Source organism: Homalodisca vitripennis, chromosome 1 (genome assembly GCF_021130785.1).
Source record: "Homalodisca vitripennis isolate AUS2020 chromosome 1, UT_GWSS_2.1, whole genome shotgun sequence".
Classification (NCBI taxonomy): domain Eukaryota; kingdom Metazoa; phylum Arthropoda; class Insecta; order Hemiptera; family Cicadellidae; genus Homalodisca; species Homalodisca vitripennis.
In genome coordinates this window covers 45,155,288-45,175,552 of record NC_060207.1, presented here as the reverse complement: position 1 = coordinate 45,175,552, position 20,265 = coordinate 45,155,288, and the positions used below count along the sequence as shown (strand labels likewise).

At 35.5% G+C, this 20,265-nt stretch overlaps 1 protein-coding gene across 2 annotated transcripts in view; it reads left to right on the top strand.

Annotated features, from left to right (window-relative positions):
- LOC124360553 (exonuclease mut-7 homolog) overlaps nt 1-9,728 on the top strand; it is a 63,412-nt gene extending 53,684 nt beyond the window's left edge. For both annotated transcript variants that reach the window (XM_046814271.1, XM_046814280.1), the window contains 3 exons: nt 1,983-2,111; nt 6,015-6,344; nt 9,261-9,728. In XM_046814271.1, coding sequence (XP_046670227.1) covers nt 1,983-2,111; nt 6,015-6,344; nt 9,261-9,398 — 597 coding nt within the window. In that variant the 3' untranslated portion in view covers nt 9,399-9,728. The remainder of the gene's footprint in view (nt 1-1,982; nt 2,112-6,014; nt 6,345-9,260) is intronic.
- The last annotated feature ends 10,537 nt before the right edge of the window (nt 9,729-20,265 follow it).

Here is a 20,265-nt window from a genome sequence, read left to right as displayed (position 1 = left end):
TCAACTGGTTCATTCAGCTATTGTTATTTTGTCAGCTGCATGGTGTTCTGTCTGGTTTATTGTTTGTTTGAGTTCGTTGTAATGATGGTTGTGTATATGACAATAATAGTAAGTTTTTTGTGCCTGTTTACGTAATGGATCGTAATTTCCACGATCGTTCAAGTGACATTCGAGAACTAGTTGTACATGAAATAAGCAACAATGAGGATTCCGATTTAGACATTCAATCAGAACATAATTAAAAAAATGTATGATAAAAAAAAAATAGAAAATTAGTATGAATAGTTACAAGATTGTACAAATCAAAGTGAGCTTTGAAGTTCTTACTTTTGTTGGTAAGTAGCACTTTCAAATGTCAGTGTATGATTTTTGTATTTTGTGCGGGTAAATCGGCTCGCAAGCGTTGCATTGTGGTAAAATAAAAAACTATTTTAGCAGTTTATTTGAAGTAAATTTTGTCTACTGTACGTAAAATTAGATTGTTTTTTTTTTCTCTTTTATACTTTCATTTTATTTTAGTAATTAGATTTTTTTGTATTTTGAGGTAGGTCCGGTCCTGTCTACCTCGAATTACTGACACTGCACTGTAATAAGTATAATGTACCCAAGAGTATTATGCCTTTCGAAAATGAAACAGACTTTTTACTTTTACTAATGAATGTGATTGCTTGATACGGTTAACCCATTGCGAGATCATTAACAAGATCTCCTTCACGCAGTGCCTGGGTCTTACTGCATGGTAACTAACTCAGCTTGTCATAACATACTGTTCCTAATAGTTACAATAATGTGTTATAGAATGTGGTTAATTGGTTTTTACGCAACTTAGTATTTTAAGTAATAATCTACATTTAGTTTTACCTTCTTAAGCTTCCATAATAACTCAACAAATCGCATGAGTATGTTCAAGTTGAATAGCACTTACTTCAGCTTATGATATTATCCACTTTGTACCTCTACCATTTTAAAATTTTCTTTAGGTGTATATTTATATATCAGTGATGTTTTATATTATTTTACAGTATAAAGGCACAAGTACGAGTAATATATAGAATTATAGTAATATATAGAAAATTAAAAAAAAATACATTTGTTTTTAAGTAAAAACCAACTGTAAGTAGTGAAGCATGATTTGAACCTGCTGGATATCAATAATTGACTGAATTAGATTGCAAAAGAGTAGTAAAATACATTTATTGTGCTATTTATCATCCATTTATAATAAATAAAGCTTTTGTCTAGCTCCATCTCCCTCCTTGTCTGCTTTGCGTGTTTTACTGAGCCAATAACAAATGTATCCATATGCTTTGTCGGTTGTCACAATTGTGTCCACTATGTATCTCATTATTTTTCTTTATCGTGTGATAGTATTGTGATTACGTTACATTTTTATCTTGTTACATAGTGGTGACAGTGTATTTTATTTTATGAGTAAAATTTGATTTTGTGATGAAATTGAATATATGATAAGACTTTATCTACAAAGTGATAAAAAAATAATAAAAAGCTCTAAGGGGTTCATATAATTTTTCAGTTTTATTAGATTGTACAATAAATTTGAATTTAGATCAAATTAATGGTCTTTTAAATAGATGTTTTTAGATTTGTATTAATAAATATGCTAATTATAACTAAAATGCCCTATTAATTTTGCACTTACCTCCTATACCATAGTTATAATAAAAATTGCTTTGATTGTAATGAAAAATATATTTTACAGTTGTGTTGGCTCTAAGAAAATTATGGAATTCTTAAACGGCATGCAAAGGGTTAAAATTGACAAATAAAGACAAACAGACGATAAATGAGGTGAAATAAACCATAGTGTTATAGGAATGTTTTGTTTATTTCCACCTATTCAATCATATCCGAAAATATTTCTTCACATTTTTTGTACACCCTATGTCATGATACCTACCACTTTATGTAGTTTCAATGAATATGCATCATATATGTTTCTAATAGTTTGGTGAATGTTACAGCTGTACCAGCAAGTACCACAAGGAATGTGTTACCGGGTACAGAAAGTGACAGCGAAAGATCAACTAGTAGAAGTTCTCAACTACTACAATGTCATAGTTACCAAGGATGACATCTTTAGTAGATGCCAGGTAAGCACATATTAAGCTTATAACAGTCATTCACTTATCATTAGTTTAAGACTACACTTGCAAGCAATCAATTACTGGGTGCTGCCGAAAATACTGTTACAATGCAAAAAACGTGTGAATTGAAAAACTAGTCCTACCACTGTAATTCTGGACTTATATTTTGATATTAAAAACTGAACAAAAGTGTGCAAAATTATGTAATATACAGAAAAAAACATAGAGCCTACTGTGGTGATGGGGGAAGGCCAGTGATAAGTAAAATTTAGTTATGACAAAAAAATTCAATAATGTACAATATTCAAAATAATATTTTATTTTACTAAAAAAAGTAAAACATGTTCATCCCACCAGTACATGTGTTCAAAAAGTATCGCGAATTTTGTGTATTTTCAAAAATTATTTATTTATTCGTGAATATCTATTTTGTCCCCTTCAAAGTAATCCCCCTGGGATATTATACACTTGTGCCAAAGTTTTTTCCAATCTTCGAAGCACTTCAAAAAATCATTTTTTGGTATCTTGTTCAGCTCCTCCTTCGATGCCGTCTCTATCTTGTCAATCGTGCCGTAGCGTCGTCCTTTCATGGGCCTCTTCAGTTTTGGGAACAAGAAAAACTCACAGGGGCCAGATCTGGGGAATACGGTGGCTGCAGTATCATTAGTGTGTTGTTTTTGGCCAAGATGTCGCGTAAAAGCAGCGCTGTGTGAGCAGGGGCGTTATCGTGGCGCAAAAGCCAATTTTTGTTTTTCCACAAATTCGGGCATTTCTGGCGGATTGCTTCGCGCAAATTGCGCATAGCTTGCAGGTAATATTCCTTATTCACCGTTCTACCTTGTGGCAAGAACTCGTGATGCACCACGTCCCTGCAATCGAAGAAAACTGTAAGCAAAACTTTCACATCTGACCGAACTTGGCGTGCTTTTTTCGGTCTTGGTTCGTGCGGCAGCTTCCATTGAGATGATTGAGCTTTGGTTTCCACGTCATAACCATAAACCCACGATTCGTCACCAGTTATGACCCTCTGGAGCAAATTCGGGTCGTCACAGACAGATTCTAACATCTCATTAGCAATGTTCATGCGATGCTGTTTTTGATCGAAATTGAGCAATTTTGGTACGAATTTTGTGGTGACCCGTCTCATGCCCAAATTATCGATTAAAATTGAATAGCACGAGCCAATCGATATGCCTAGGTCCTCGGCAATTTCTCTAACGGTGATTCGACGATTGGCCAATACCATTTTCTTCACTTCATCAATTTTTTCGTCTGTTGTTGAAGTGCTCGGGCGTCTGGCACGCTCTTCGTCGTTCACATCTTCTCTGCCTTCTGAAAACATTTTGTACCACCGATAAACGTTGCTTTTGTCCAAAGTAGCTTCTCTGTATGCCACAGTCAACATTCGGAATGCATCCGTGCACTTAATTTAGTTTTTCACACAAAATTTGATACAGGTACTTTGTTCCATTTTTTTGAATAGGTAAAAATTGAAGACGTACCAAAACACGTGCAAGCAAAGCAGCTGTCAACAATTAACTGAACATTCAAAATGGCCGAAATTGTAAACACAAGTGAGAGACATATGTACCAACATAACGCCACAAAAAAAATCGAAATTCGAATATACGTAACCCGCGAAAATTCAAAATTCGTGATACTTTTTGAACACACCTCGTACATGTCCTAAGTTGACACAAAAGCACTGACATCACAGTTTTACCAAGGTCATTGTTTTTTTAAGAAGCTGTGGCGAGATTGGAGTAAGAGAAAAAAGTTCCATCCCTCTCTCTCGCATCACCCTACTATACCACATCATCAACTTGAGGGACAAAATGATTAGGCTTGGCCTGAGGCATTCCTTGCTGGCAAAACTAACAGTTAGAAAATGTTTTACTGTCCATCACCAGCCCGTGTATTGGTTTGATTTTGGTTGTTCCTGATATCACAAGGCCGGATTGACATGTTTTACTGTACATTAAGAAAAATATTAAAAACGAGCACCCTAGCACAGTTCTTAACATTTATTTTCTATAAAATATTTTTGTCAAATAAAAATGCAATTGGCAGGATATGATTTCTGCTCTTTCATTTAGTGTGTTATTTAAACTGTTTTAATCCAAAGATAACAACATTATAATAAAACTGCTAAGTGTTGTTGTGTACTAGAAAATATATTTGTAAATGTTTAGGTTATTGTTCGTATTTTACTGTATGTTTTATGAACTTGTATAATTCCAACATAAATTTGAAATATATATGCTCTACTGAATCTAGTAGTAGTGCCAGTAGTAAATACTAGTATTAAACAGTATCAAATATGGTAGTATTTGGAAAATATGTAGTTTTATTAATATTTTGGAAAAAAACCTTGCAAATAAAATAAAAATGGGCTTGGACAGTCTTATTGTATATCTAATAGGTATTGCTTAAACAATTAACATTTAAATATAAATAAAATAATAGTTTTGTATAACACATTACGATATTTAATCATACTTATGAACCATTCTATATAAATATAACGATACTTTTGTTTTATTACAGGTGGGTTACATAAAAAACATAAATAACTTTCATCAATTAACTATGGGTAACAGACAACTGATTTCTTGTAATCTGTTCTTTGTCCCAGTAGGCAGTTATTTCCATTGAGTTTTATTATGTCGTGTTTGATTGGTATTGCCAATTTATGAAATGTGATTGTACCATTTAACAAATGAAGTTTAGGGTCACTGCCTATCTATTCTGATTGTCAAATTATGATATAGGCTACTCCTTAACATTTTGAATGTGATATTATGATCTTATCCTTCAAAAACTGAAGAATCCTTTAACTTCACCTTTAAATTCATTATCAAATATAAGGATTGTGGTGAAAATGCTCTCGGAAAGTTTGGTAATGTCACAGTACAGTTGGGGGCAGTTTAATCATTTGCCTTACTGCTCAGATCTGGCTCTGTCTCATTACCAATTCTTCCTGCAACATGATAGCTTGAGACTCTCTCAGGTTGTAGCTGAATATTAATTCCATGTTCTATGGATGCACATAGCTGTCCTTGCTTATAAGAACATATGAAAATAATTAATTACATACAAAAATAACATGAATTGTGTTCTTAATTTAATTAAGGAAAATAGTTCAGCATTCAGAAAGTTTATTTATGATAGTCAGCTAGCAGTGTTAATGTTGGAAATTAACTGTCTGCCAGTACCTGTTTTAATCTTAAACCTTATATATGATATATATTTATGTAATTATTTCCCTAATTAGTATCTTCAGATTTCAAGTAAAAAACTGAAAACTGATTGTTTTAAAGATTTTAACAAAATATTTTTTACATGTAAATATTTATGGAAAACAAAAATAAAAGTTTCCAATTTACAAAAAACAGAAAAAAAACAATCATAATAAAAATCACAAAATTTAAATCACAATTAAAGTAATTCTACAGTCACTTTAAACAGTGTTTAGAAGTAACATATATCACGAAATTCGACGTAGGAACAGAGCTTGCATGCGATCTCAAGAATTGCAATGACATACTCCACATATGGAATAAAGGCGTCAAAATGCACCAACATACAGTGGAAAGATGGAGTTCCGTTGCTATGATAACCAGTTTCAGATTGATAACAAGTGCTATGAATTAAGAATTATGAATAGAGCACAACTGTTGTCTGACATTCAGTTACCATTCTACAGAATGTTATCATCAGTTTTACAAACTACTGCGTTTTATTGGGGACAAAATAATATAATACATGTGATGGAGTCATCTTTACCTCGTGGATTTTCTGTAATATGCATGGGAAAAACAGATAGAGAGAAACAAAACATTTTTACACTGTTATAAGACAGACACCTTTAATTTTCTTATTTACAAATGCTCTTAATTGTTGTTAAAGGATTGCAACAATGCAGTGTTCAAGAAACTGAGTCCGGCAGAGCTGAGGAAAGTGATCGATTCTACTCACACAACAAAGCGTATGTCTAACTATGACTTAGACCTGGCTGAAGATGAGTATGATGACTATGTTGACTACGGAGAGTTCTCGGATGGCAGTGGATACTCAGATGAAGACCTGCCAGCTCCTCCTATTATCTCGGGGCCTCCGAGGTCTTTCCCTGAAGAGGTCTCTGCATCTGCTGTAGTAGAGAAAAAGGAGGAGGAGGAAGAAGAGGAAGAGGAGCCATACGGATATGGTTGTGTAACAACCTCTGGGGCTCATATCAAAGTAAGTCAAGCATCAGTGGCAAAGTTAGTAAATTTGGCTTTATTTTCTCTAATATGGTAGTGTGAAATTTATGGTGTAAACAATTTATAGTTTGAATTCTTTGGAGTGAAAAATAAACCAAACTAAATGAAACTAGAGTAGAAGAACCTTAAAAATTATTTAGCACTTTTTTTGTGAAACTATTTTTATTATTTATAATAAGTGTTTGATTTTCGTTTTTAATCTTTTACTTTTTATTTACTACAGTAATTCACAATGTCTAACTAGGTTGTTTTCTTTGCTGGACCGAAAATTAGTTCAATTGAATTGACTATTGCCAAAAAGTCAAACATACGACTTTGCAAGGGTGTATCCCTAGCTGAGTGGATTTTGGTGCTTTTGACCAAAGACTGTTTGTACTCTGTATGGGGTGCTAATGTGGTGAAAAGATAATAGTGCAGTTGAAGATCTTTTATACTTAATACCACATTGTATTCAGAGTTATACTACTAGTTTTTATATGTGAGATGAAAAAGGTATTCATTTATGAAATGTAAATCATTCCCATTAGATACACAGACCAAAGATAATTTGCTTTGAATGTTAAATTTAAAACACTATTAAAAAAAAATACTTTATGGAGAAATTTTACTTACAAACTTCACAATTTAAATAGATCTTGTATTTTCATTACCAAATTACGTTATTAACTTCAGTATTTCATCATTTATGGGTATAGACACGTATGTCTAGAATAAGAGGTTTGTGTATTGTTTTGATCCTGTCAGCATTGTGGAACTTGCCTCATCATAGGTCACTTAACTGTGGACACTGTTCCATAGTCCTGTCAGATTTGCATCTAACACATATAAAAACGTATTTAGACTGCTTTGCTAATACATCACTTAAATCATCAATATTATTATTATTATTGTCCCACATAAATCTTTTCATTCATCTTTTTAGTAATAGCCAGTTATTTTCTAGAATTATTGTTAAGTGTCACATTTATTTCAAACTTAAAACATTTGCCAAATCAAATTTATCCATAAATACATGTCTATCCATTTTTGGCTATAGCTTCTTATAATAAGAATTTAGTCTTCTGCAGGTTTAAAAAAAATATAATTCATAATAGAACATTTAAACAAGATTAAACACACACCAGATCCATGGAACAATGAAAACTAGAAATAAAACCATAAAAAACTTCAGGGCAGGTGATATGCAACTGGAAGCTCTCTGCACTGTACAACTACAGCAAAGTCACCAAGGTGCAGCATGGTCAGAAGATCAAAGAAGTGCTGACATCCAGTAGAAAATGTCAGAACTACCTGCACAATGCGCGGTTACCATAGAAATGCTTCTTGCGCAATATTACGGCAGACAACAGAATAAAACAGGAAGGAAATAATAATGCGTAATATAACATTAGTAGCACACTTTTAAGCAATTGCTTTGAGTGTAATATTTCGTAAAAACCTGTGAAGCAGTTAACAAAAAGATGTATAACACTTAATATTTCAATAAATATTCATATAATATATATATATATATATATATATATATAATATATATATATATATATATAATATATATATTATATATATATATATATTAATATATATATATATATTAATATATATATATATTATATATATATATATATATATTATATATATATTATAATATATATATATATATATTAAATATATATATATATATGCTTGCTGTAAACATAGAAACAACCTAGCATTTTAAGGAAAATGACCAGCAGTTAGAGGGTTAAAGAAATAAATAATTTTAAAATATAACACATGTAATTTCCTCGTTGAGGTGTATTTTTCTAAACATCTTGTAAGAAAATCTTATCCTTATTTTCAACCATTTGACTTTGGACCTGATTATAAGATGATCCTAATTCTGGGTCAGTGCTTACCCTCATCAAAATTGATCAATTTCTATGGAATTTTCCTTTTTTTTACATTTATATATAGATAGATAATTAATTAAGGAGATGGTTAGACTATTTATTCAAACCTTACACCAGTTGCACCTCTTTATAATGTTATTCTAATTTTGGTAGTGTGTTTTTTATTATTCTTTTATGTTATCAAAGATGATTAATGATATTAATTATTTTTTACGTTATTAATTAAAGAATTAACAATTTTAAAAGTAATTTTTTCCTTTGCACAGCTAAAGATTCTTCCCTTGCAACATGTTTGTTTTTAGCGTCTAAAGATATTTTACAAAAGAAGTGGAAAGATAAGTAAGAAGTAAAAGTCTGTGAAAATTCCAAAAACCAAAAATATACAGTCATTTTTAAAAAGTGATTTATATTTTTGTTGGGTCAAAATATTGTATTAAACTATTACTATATTGTATGGAACATGGAAGAAACCATATAGTAACCATGAAGTTTATTTTGTAGAAGAAAATTTTACTTTTGACAAAGCAAGACAGAAATCTGTAAATAAAAATTGCATCATAATGTAAATATTTTGAAAAATTAATGTATTGTATTTCCCTATTGATATTAAATTGCTTCATATGAAGTAAAAAGTTTATGTGCTATAACTAAACGGATGAAAGCAAACTAGAATGGCTTAATAATTATGATTTCTTTGGCTTTGACATTCCTTCTCCTATAATTTTTAATTCATCAACCTGCAATACCAACTGTTTGAAATTTATGGAACATGAGGAAAAGCTTGCAAATAAAGCAGAAGAGAAGTGTTTACACTTAGATTAAAGTAAAATGCTCGTACAAAATAAATCAAGGAACCGCTAATCAATGCTTATCTTGAGCGATAGATAACAGAACGTCCAAGAAACTATACTTTAAAAAATTAAAAATTGATATAAAACATTTTGTTTGATATTTTAAATGATTGTTCATTTCATAGATCATTTGGTATTTACTTTTTGTTTCAGCACGAAAGTATACCAAAAGAAGTGTTCAACAAAGTACCTGTATTTTACATCTGTGACTCTTGTGGCCATTGCTACTGGGACGGCAGCCACTTGGAACGCATTCTGGGAGGCAGGCTTAAACATATAGTTACAAAATAATTTCTGCTCATATCTTATCACCGTAATGATCTTTCAAGGGATCGATTGTTCACTTAGTCTTTCTTCTTTTAGATATGACAATATAGACTGTATTAATCATGATACATCTCCTGCTGTATATGATTACTTATAAATAATATTCTTTTATTATATTTTTATATATTATGTTTGTATAATGAGGTTACCATTGGGAATACAAAGGAAGTGGTGTGATCTGTTTTTAACATTGTTTTTTACGTCATTATTTCATGATGAATTATGAGTAAATGTCCTGTGATTACTTTCGTTATACAATTAAAACATAAAACTAATAAACATACTACAAATTTAGATAGAGAAGTTTTTGTTACCTCCCCTATTCCTATTTACAACCACACTGTACATTTCACAGTGTATTATTGTTATTTTTCTGTTTCGAATGTGTGAATGTCTCCATTGATATTCTAATTTGCATTAGAAAATAAATAATAATCCTTCAGCAGTTAAATATATATTGGGAAGAAAAAAATATGGAATTTTTGTGTTATATTTTAAACTGCTCTTAGCAACCGAGGCTTTGTGCAAAATTGCAAGATCCTCCTTTAATTTCAATTTCCCATCCAACTTCTCTTCTTCCTGCATCTACCTGTTGTAATCACAACATTCATTACTCTTTTTCTTTCTCTCATGTTTAATGTCATCTTATGTTATTAAATATGGAAATAATTTATCAATGTTTAAATTGTATTAATAAAAAAAATCATTTATCTTTGTTGTTAAATCATTTTACTAATTTAATAAAAAAATCATAAAGTAATTAAGTTAAATTAAATTAGTTATTACTGTAATTATTCTTAACTTTAAATTTCCAATAAATTAGTATTTTATGGAGGAAAGATATTACCTGATGTGAGTCTTAATAAATTTAATATTTTAAATCTAGGAGCATTATTTTAATTCCATTAAAACTACAATTTGGGCATGATGCAAAATTTAGAATACAGTTAATTTATTTTAATATATTGGCTGATCAAGTGTGTTAAAACTATTAATGTACTTATTTTACATACTTACACACAATGTATATGCAGTGGTGTGCCCAGAAACCTTCTCGGGGGGTTTCTGAAATAGCAGAGGAAATGTTTGAAATACTAGGTTATAAAATTGATAAAAATAGTACTTCTAAACTAATAAAGCTACAATAATGGGAGTTATATTACAATTTAGCTTGTTTATTTCTGCTTTTCTGTATATCAAACTGTTTACTAATAATAACTTTCTGTTTTTATATCGATAACAACAAAAAAATACAAAAGTTTCAACAAACTTTGAACATTCATAACTCGGAAATTTGTGATCCGATTTAGACCAAATGCCTATACAATATAGATACACATGTACTGCAAGTGTAATTGTGCTAAGTAAATTTAAGAATAGTCTGAAAAAAGTTGTTATTCTTAACTTTTATTCTTGACCGTGTGGTCCACAACACAAAATTTGGCATTGGTCACATTATGGAGCTTGGACATTATCTTGAGCGTGCAGTTTTGTAAATCATTAATTTTTAACACAGATTAAATTGAGCAAGTTTGTTAATTCACCGTAACCGGTGGTAGTAACTAATTTTGGTGAAAGTGTAAGATGTTTGATTTTACTGTAATAAGTTTTTTGGTTTGGAGCAATAACATTTGAAACATTAAAAATAAGTCTTCTATATTGTCTTGACAAATTTGTGATTTAAAATAAAAACCTTTTATTTCTACAAAAATTATTTACAAAATAAAAAAAATCTGTATAAAAAACAAGGCACTTTTAAAATAAACAATTTTTAGTTTGTGTTTAGTGATTTTTCACTATAGATAGTCAATATGGTTTATACACAGAGAAGTACAATTAACTAAATATAATTATATAAATATGATCAAACAAAAATTAAATACCAATGTGTTTTATTTTTGTAATATTATTGCATGCTAAAGTCTATTATAATTTTGTTTTGTAGTAAGATTCATATACTAAATTTTTAAACGCCATCAAGCTCTTGTCATAGTAGTATTTACAGTATCTAAATGGTTCCCTGATTTTTATTTTAATAAAGATAAAAAGCATTGAAACAATTTTGCACAGCAAACAAAGGTTCACACATATGTTACTGTCACTAAATTGTATTCATCTGGCACAAAATCGTATTAAATTCAGAATTATGTAAGTTTTTATGATTATTATACATAATGTAAACACAAACTGTCGACAATACAATGTACAGCTGAGCTGCCAGCTGATGACAAGTGAAACACACAATAATAAACAAAAATCAGATTAGTCACACTCAAGAAAATAAAATAATTTGGTTAGTTGTTCCGTCTATAAAATCAATATCTAGTGGAAATATGGTGAACCGAGTTAAATGTCAAATGCAGACTAAGAAACAGCACTCAACAGCAATCAAAGACATTTTTTAGCCGAAAGTCCATTCAGAAAAATCAAATTCAAACAAAATTACAATACCAGAACATTTGTGAATTCTCTCCACCCTGCGAACAAACATAATATACTCAACACAAAATACTTGAAATTGGCTCAACTCCATATAACTGTGGCCAAAAACCACTCCAGCAAAAGAGAGGGTACACCCTAAAACAGTATCCCCAGCAAAGTACACAAACAAAAGAAAAAAATAAAGCTTTTACATCAAAATGTAGACCGCCTCCCCAATAAAATAGATATCCTAAACGACCAGCTAGCCCAAGAGACCCCTGACATCATTGTCATCACGGAACATGGCTACCAAGAAAATTCTATCAGTAATGTTAGACTCAATGGATACAATCTAATAGATTCTTTTAGCAGAACACAACATATTAAAGGGGGGTTGTAGTATATGTTAGAGAGAACTTCAGGAATCATTCAACAAGCTTGAATGCGTCCCAATACAGCGAAGAACTGCTCTGTGAGATAGCGGCAGTAAAGCTACAAACTAAACCCAGAGACACTTACATTATTGGAGTGTACAGGCCAAATCATAATCTTGAAAATGCCTTAGAAATCCTAGGAACCTTCCTGGACATAATTCCAACATGGAAGAGTACAGTAATCCTAATGGGGGACATAAATGTAAACTGCTTGGACGAGAGTTCAACGAGTAACAAAACACTTGAAGCTTTCCTGAACAACACAACATCATAAGACTGTATCTCCCTCCAACCAGGATCACACCACATAGCCAGACCTCCATAGATTTTATATGTACTAATTTAGCCTCATCTGAAATTGAATCCGAAGTAATAAATACCTTCATCTCTGATCATACCGGACAAATGTGCACAATAAATGTCCAAAAACCTGGAAAGGACAACATGACAATACAAAAAAGGAGCTTTACCAGGAGAAACATACAGGAACTAAAAGAACTCTTGAGCCAACAATCCTGGGAAGAAGTATACTCAAAGGAAAATGCTGAAGAAGCATACATGACCCTGCACAAGATAATTATAAGCACAATCAACAAAACTTGTCCTGTCAAAATTACTCAAACTAAGAAAATGAAGAAACCCACACCTCGGGACTCTGACACTAAAAAATTAAGAAATGAATTCCTCCTAGCACAAGAGCAATACATTCTGTATGAAAGCTAGAGGACAAACAACAAGCGGTGAGAAAAAAGAAAGAATATGATCAACTACTTAAAAGGAGAAGGAAAGAAGCAACTGCAAAGATCATCGATGAAGCTGAAAACAAAAGTCAGGCTATCTGGAAAATTATTAATAGTGAAAGGAAAAGTAAGCAAGACCATAACACACTGTCCAAGCTGGAAGTGAACGGAAAAAATAATCGATAACCCTATGGATATAGCAAACCAACTGAATATCTACCTAACTAGTGTTGCTAAAACAACCTTAGCACAACAACCTAAGCCCAGACAGAACACAATGACGAGCAGGATTACTAACTGTCCCTGCTTGGTACTTCACCCAACCACTTCAACTGAGGTAAAACAAGTCATCCAGTCAATGAAATCAAAAAACCTCCTCAGGAATAGATGAACTGTCACCAAAAACATTGAAGCGATGTAAAGACGAACTTGCACAGCCACTAGTAAATATTGTCAACAAGTCTCTCTCACAGGGCACATTTCCTTCTCAGCTAAAAATCGCTAAAGTGCTATCAAAACATAAGAAAGGTGATAAAAAGCAACCATCAAACTATCGGCCGATTTCAATTCTGTCAGCTTTCTCTAAAATTATAGAAAAAATAGTACTGAACAGACTCCTACAACATATCAAAACCTTTAATATGCTTACAGTTCATCAACATGGCGTCACTGCGGGAAGGTCAACAGTAACAACATTAATCAGCCTAATAGAAGGACTTATAGACAATATAGAGGCAGGAAACACTGTGCCATATTCCTAGATTACAGCAAGGCATTTGATTGCCTTAACCATGAAATGCTTTTAAAGAAATTGGAGGGAATCGGAGTGACCGGTGTTGCCGCAAGGTGGTTTAAGAGTTACTTGGAAGGCAGAACCCAAGTGGTTGAAATAAGTCATACAGATCACAAAGGGACAATGCAAACAATTCGATTAGAAAGCCAAAAGCTAGATAGAGGTGTCCTGCAAGGATCAGTCCTGGGCCCTGTCCTGTACGTCATTTTCACCAGCGACATGCCAAATTTCCTTGAGCGGCACTGCTCATTGCTTATGTATGCAGATGACATAGTTCTTATAAATAGTACAAAAACCCCTGAAGAACTTCAAATTAAAGCATACATAGCATTTAACATGGCACTTGAGTACCGGTACTGCCATAGCAATGATTTGGCTGTTAATGAGAGTAAAAGCACACAACTCTTCTTTGGACCAAAAAAACACCAAGTAACTGAAATACCTGGACTAAACCAAACTGAATATGCTAAACACCTAGGCCTCACCATTGACTCAGAACTGTCATGGAGCCTCCATGTGGATACGGTATGCTCTAAACTCAGTTCTGGTGTATTTGTTATAAAAAGACTCAAATCGATCACAGAAGATCAGAGCATACTCCGAACAGCATACTTTGCTCTTGCTGAGTCACATCTTTGATATGGCCTTGTACTATGGGGAAACTCTTCCAAAACAAACCTCCAAGGAGTACTGATACACCAGAAGAAAATCATCAGAGCCATGCTGGGTCTAGGTCCTCAGGAGTCCTGCCGAGGAGCTTTTATAAACTTAAAGATCCTCACAGTGGTAGCTCTCTACATTCTTGAGGTAATCCTCCATGCTGCACGTCAAGATCTCCCCAGAAGAAACAACCTACATAACCACTTCACAAGAAACGGTAGCGACTATGTTCTTCCCAATCATAGACTGGCACTCTATGAGAAGAAGCCCTCATACATCAGTGCCAAACTTGCCAACTACCTGCCTGATGAGCTGAAAACTCCAGGGCCAATCAAGAATATGAGAGCAGCTTATCAACTGGCTCCTAGTTCGACCCCTTTAGTCAATCGACGAGTACATTCGGTGAAGGGAAGACCCGACTTTTCAAGATCAAAACTAATTTCGTACATGGATTTATCACCTATTTGTAATACAAGCCTACTTTATGTTCATCAAGTTCCAACTCTTGCAAACTTTTGACGACATTTCTGTACTCAAAGTTCATGAAATAAAGAGTTTTGTCTATTGTCTATTGTCTTGACTCGGCATTCGGTCCGGGCGAAACAGCACATAAATAGCTCATATACCTACCCTAAGGGGTGAAATCTCTTTTTTTTTTAAATCTTATTCTGCTTTCCAGCGTTCACATTGATACATTGTTGCCACATATATTTATACAATATCCTCAAATGTTTCTGTATCAGACATTTTTCCATTTGCTTTGTCTTGCTTTATTCATCTTCAGCAGATTCTTCAGGGTGATCTTTCTTGGTAAGTTTTCCATGTGTTTCTAAAAAGTGATAAATTCTTTCTAAAATATTTTCAAGCATGTTCTTAATTTTGTTTGTTCAAGGTAGGAGATAAGGATATATTGGAGTAACCTAAGTAGCAGGTCCACAGAATCTCCAGTTAATGCTGTATTCAATTTTGTGAAAACAACATTCTATCTTTGTAACTGTGCATGTAACTGTGTTTTGGCTCAGGTAAAAATAGTTAGGAGCATTATTGAGTGGATGAGTGTGTGTGTGAGTGTGTGTGGGTATGTCAGTGCCGCGGCCGCGGGCCGGGGCGGGTGTGTCGCGCCACCGTGGACTGTGGACCCAGGATAGCGGGTCCGCACAGCTGTCGCCGCGCCGACCGACCGGTCCCCCTCCCCTCCCCGCCTCATCCCTCAACAGCTGATATCTTATCTAGCTCCTTAGTGCCTTACCCTAGACACTTGAAAGCCGCACATATTAATGCTCAGTCGCTGAGGGGGCATATTGATGAGATCAGAGAAATATTTCGGCCTCAAAATTTTGATCTGATTGGCATTTCGGAAACGTGGCTCAAGCCGAGTATTCGCATAAGTGAGGTGGCCCTTCCCGAATATACTCTGCAGCGGAACGACAGACTGGGAAAGACAGGTGGAGGTGTTGCGGTTTATGTCCGGGAGGGCTTGAGATGTAAACAGCTTGCGTTATCTCCATCTGAGTACTCGGCCAGGCCCGAATTCATTTTCATTGAAATTGGCTTGTCTGGTTCGGATGTACTATTACTGGGAGTGTGTTATCGCCCGCCCAGGACTGGTCATCTGGCAGACTTTGAAAATGCTCTCTTGCAACTTGTGCATGGATATAGTCGAATATTGATCATGGGCGACTTCAATACTGATTTACTGAAAAACAATCACGACTATGACTATAGACAACTGACTTCTATTCTCGATTCTTGTAATCTGACAATACTGCCACTAGAACCGACACACCACACTGCCGGATCTGACACTCTCCTTGACCTTATGGTTGTTTCAGAACCACAGCATATCGTCCTCCATGGGCAACTTCCAGTCCCTGCCCATATCAAAGCATGACCTAATCTATTGTGTTTATTTTGTAAATATACCTAAGGCTCAAGTTAGATTCATAAAATACAGAGACTTTAAAAATATGGATGAGGCTGCGTTTATGTCTGATATTTTGATGATTTCATGGCAAAACCTTGAAAACCTTGAATCTGTAGATGATATGGTGGATGATTTTAATAAAACCATCATGGGTGTTTATGACAAACATGCACCTATAGTGACAAAGCGTATTAGTAAAAGGCGTCCAGTGCCCTGGATGACAAACGAAATTCTCAGTCTGATGGCACATCGCGACAGTCTGTACAGGAGAGCGAGGCGCTCCCAAGATCTTATACTTATGGACCAGTACCGTGAACTTAGGAATAGGGTTAAGCAGCTTCTACGCAATTCCAGACTGAGATACACGCAAAGTCTTTTTGAGAATAGAAAACAGTCGTCAAGCGACTTATGGCGAAAGGTTAAAAGCCTTGGGGTGGGAAAGCAACGTGAATCACATCAAGTCCATATCCCATTGAATGAATTAAATACCTTTTTCACTTCTTGTAGTCCAACTATCAACCAAGGTCAAGTGAATGACTACTTAACCTATCTTCATAACTTACCTGATCACAGGCGAAATTATCCTGAGTTTACTTTTAAGCCAGTGATACAGGATGACGTGTTGAGGGCTATACGCCGTATCCGCAGCAATGCTGTGGGGTATGACGGTATTCCAATACGCCTCATTAAAAATATCCTCTTTGCTGTCCTCCCTATTATTACTTTAATCTTCAACACGTCATTAAGAAGCTGTGTTTTCCCTTTTCAATGGACGTCTGCCCTTGTCCTCCCCCTCAACAAGATCTCAGCTCCAGTGTCATGCTTGGATTACAGGCCGATAAGTATTCTACCTGCACTATCTAAAGGCCTTGAGAGAATTGTGCACTGTCAAATTACTGAATATCTGACTAACTATAACATATTAAGTGACTACCAATCTGGTTTTCGCACAAACCACAGTACTGAAACTGCACTGCTAAAGGTAACTGATGACATACGACTCGCCATGGACCATAGACAGGGCACAATTCTTACTCTCTTTGATTTTTCTAAAGCTTTCGACAGCGTAAACCACAAGTTATTGTTAGCTAAATTAAGGGTAGTAGGGTTTTCTGATCATGTTCTTAATTGGCTGAGATCATATCTGTCAGAAAGAAGGCAGTGTGTCAAGGTTGCTGACATGACTTCGGACTGGGGGTGTGTTACTTGTGGGGTGCCTCAGGGTTCTATCCTGGGTCCCCTACTCTTTGTACTGTATGTAAATGACATTCACAGAGTTCTCAAATACTGCAGGTATCACATGTACGCTGATGACCTACAAATCTACTTGCACTTTGACGTTAACTCCATTAATGACTGCACCAACAGGATCAATGACGACATTAAAAATATTGTTTTATGGTGTGGAAAACATGGGCTTACACTAAACCATGCAAAAACCAAACCAATACTTATATGCCACACACGTTTACGGAACTTTCTGGACCCGAACACTATTGAATCCTTAATTATTGACGGAACTACTCTACCATACTACAAAACAGTGAATTTTTTTTTTTTTTTTTTTTTTTTTTTTTTTTTTTTTTTTGCTGTAGGGTATTGGGGTGGATTCACAGATCCTCACACGTCAACCTGAGCTTATTGTGTGCCCCTTTGATGTTAGAGGGGTAAGCCTATCTTTGTGCCCTTAATTAGGCTAAGAAGCTTTTCCCCGATACTAGCATCTGGTTCGTCGCCTGGTTGTTTATCACCGAAAAGAGCCCTTCTCCTTGCTCTCAGTCTCTCACAGTCCAGTATTATGTGTTTTGCAGTCTTATTGCAGAGTCTACACTCCGAGTCCTCATTTCGTAAACCTAGAGTGTTTAGGTGTTTCCTGAAGTGGCCGTGTCCAGTGATCAAGGCAATCACTTGCTTAACCCGATCCCTGCCCAGCCCCATCAGCCATCTGGTTGAAGCCGGAGCTAGAATCAGTGAGCAGTCTTTTGCCGAGTGCTTGTCCTTGGTGACTCTGCCACCGCAAGCGGTGTGTCTTCCTGGACCATTTTGTTTATACTTTGGTAAGCGGCTGACTTGCTTATACCACAACTCGGTTCTGGACCGGTGTATGGCATGCTTGCTCCGCTTTTGGCAAGCCTGTCGGCGTATTCGTTGCCACCTATGCCTGTGTGGCCCGGTACCCAACCAAGACGCACAAAGTTGCGTGATCCAAGCTTGCAGAGAGTGTTAAAGCACTCCCACACAAGCCTGGATGAAATGCTGTTGGAGTCAAAGAGCTTTAAGAGCTGCCTGACTGTCTGACATTATACAGATGTTCATTCCCTGGTACCCTCTGGTGAGGCCTAGGTTGGCACAGGCTAGGATACCATAGATTTCGGCTTGAAAATATGGAGCAGTTCCGACCCAAACTGCCGCAAAGGGCAGTTCTAGGGGATTGACTAAACACTCCATATCCAGTTCTTCCCTTAATGAGCGAGCCATCCGTGTACCAGACAAAGCTCTTCTTATTGTTGGGATGTTATCCTTGCGATTTCCACTCATCTCTGGAGTAGAAGTCAACAGAGAATGGCTTATTGAATACGAACTCCGTTCTCATTATGTCGGAGACCATTTCGAGAATAGCGCTTGGGTTTACAGCTTCAGTGATGGCGCCATGGCTCGCGTTAGACGCGCCATTCCTCCACAAGCCAGCAACCATCAGCCGATAAGCTGACTTACTCGCTTCAGCTTTTATATGGACATCAAGAGGTAGAGAAGTCCTAAAGCCACCTCTCGAGGGTCGCTGAGGGACTGCTCCTGAATGCTCCGGTTGCAAAGATTGTGCCAAGCCTTTTGTAAGCTTTCAAGCTTGGCTTTGGCAGTTACCTGATTCACCTTTGTCCACCAGACTAATGAACCATAAGTGATTTGAGGCCTTACACTGCTTTGTAAAGCCATAGTGCTATATGGGGTTTTACGCCCCATGAGATTCCTGCAAGTCTCCTGGACGTCATTCATTAAGATGATCATTCCACGTAAGCTTATGGTCTAGAGTCAGTCCTAAATATTTAACTGTCTTTGACCCACTCAAGCTGTGTGGATGCGAGTTTCAGCCTAGAAAGAGACTCTAGGTTCTTTTTCCTAGTGAATTGGTACAACTACTGTCTTAGAGGGATTTACTTTCAGTCCCTCTCCCTGACACCAGTTGTGTGTACATGTTGAAGGTTTGGTATTCATGACATCAACAACAACATTTGTATATTTTCCCTGTACCATAAAGACTATGTCGTCTGCATATCCTTTGGACATAGATTCCATTGTTAGTAAGGTCCTCAAGTAGACGTCCATCTACTACTAGATTCCACAGTAGAGGTGACAGGATGCCTCCTTGAGGACATCCCCTTGTAGGTGCGATCACAAGCGATTCTTCATTGAGATCGACCTGATCCGTCTGGAGCACAGCATGGCCCTAAGCCACCGGCAACAGAGCTGGCTCGAGGCACGACGTCGCTGTGCTCCACTTACCATCGCAGTGAATTTAGCATTGTCAAAAGCTCCTTCAATGTCTATGAAGGTGCACAATGCCCAATTCCTTGGCGCACAGGCTATCCTCAATCCTACTGACTAGTTGGTGGCAGTGCTGATTCACAGGATTTGCCTTGCTGGTATGCATGTTGGTTGCGATGAAGGGGAGTGTTTGAGAGAACTCCCTTTCTCAGGTGCCCCTCCACCAGTCTTTCTAATGTTTTCAGTAGAAACGAAGATAAACTGATGGGACGAAAAGATTTAGGGACAGAATAGTCCGCTCTCCCCTTTTTTTAGGGATGAAGACCACCCTGTTGAGACGCCAGACTTGTGGTATGTACCCATAAGCTAGGCTCGC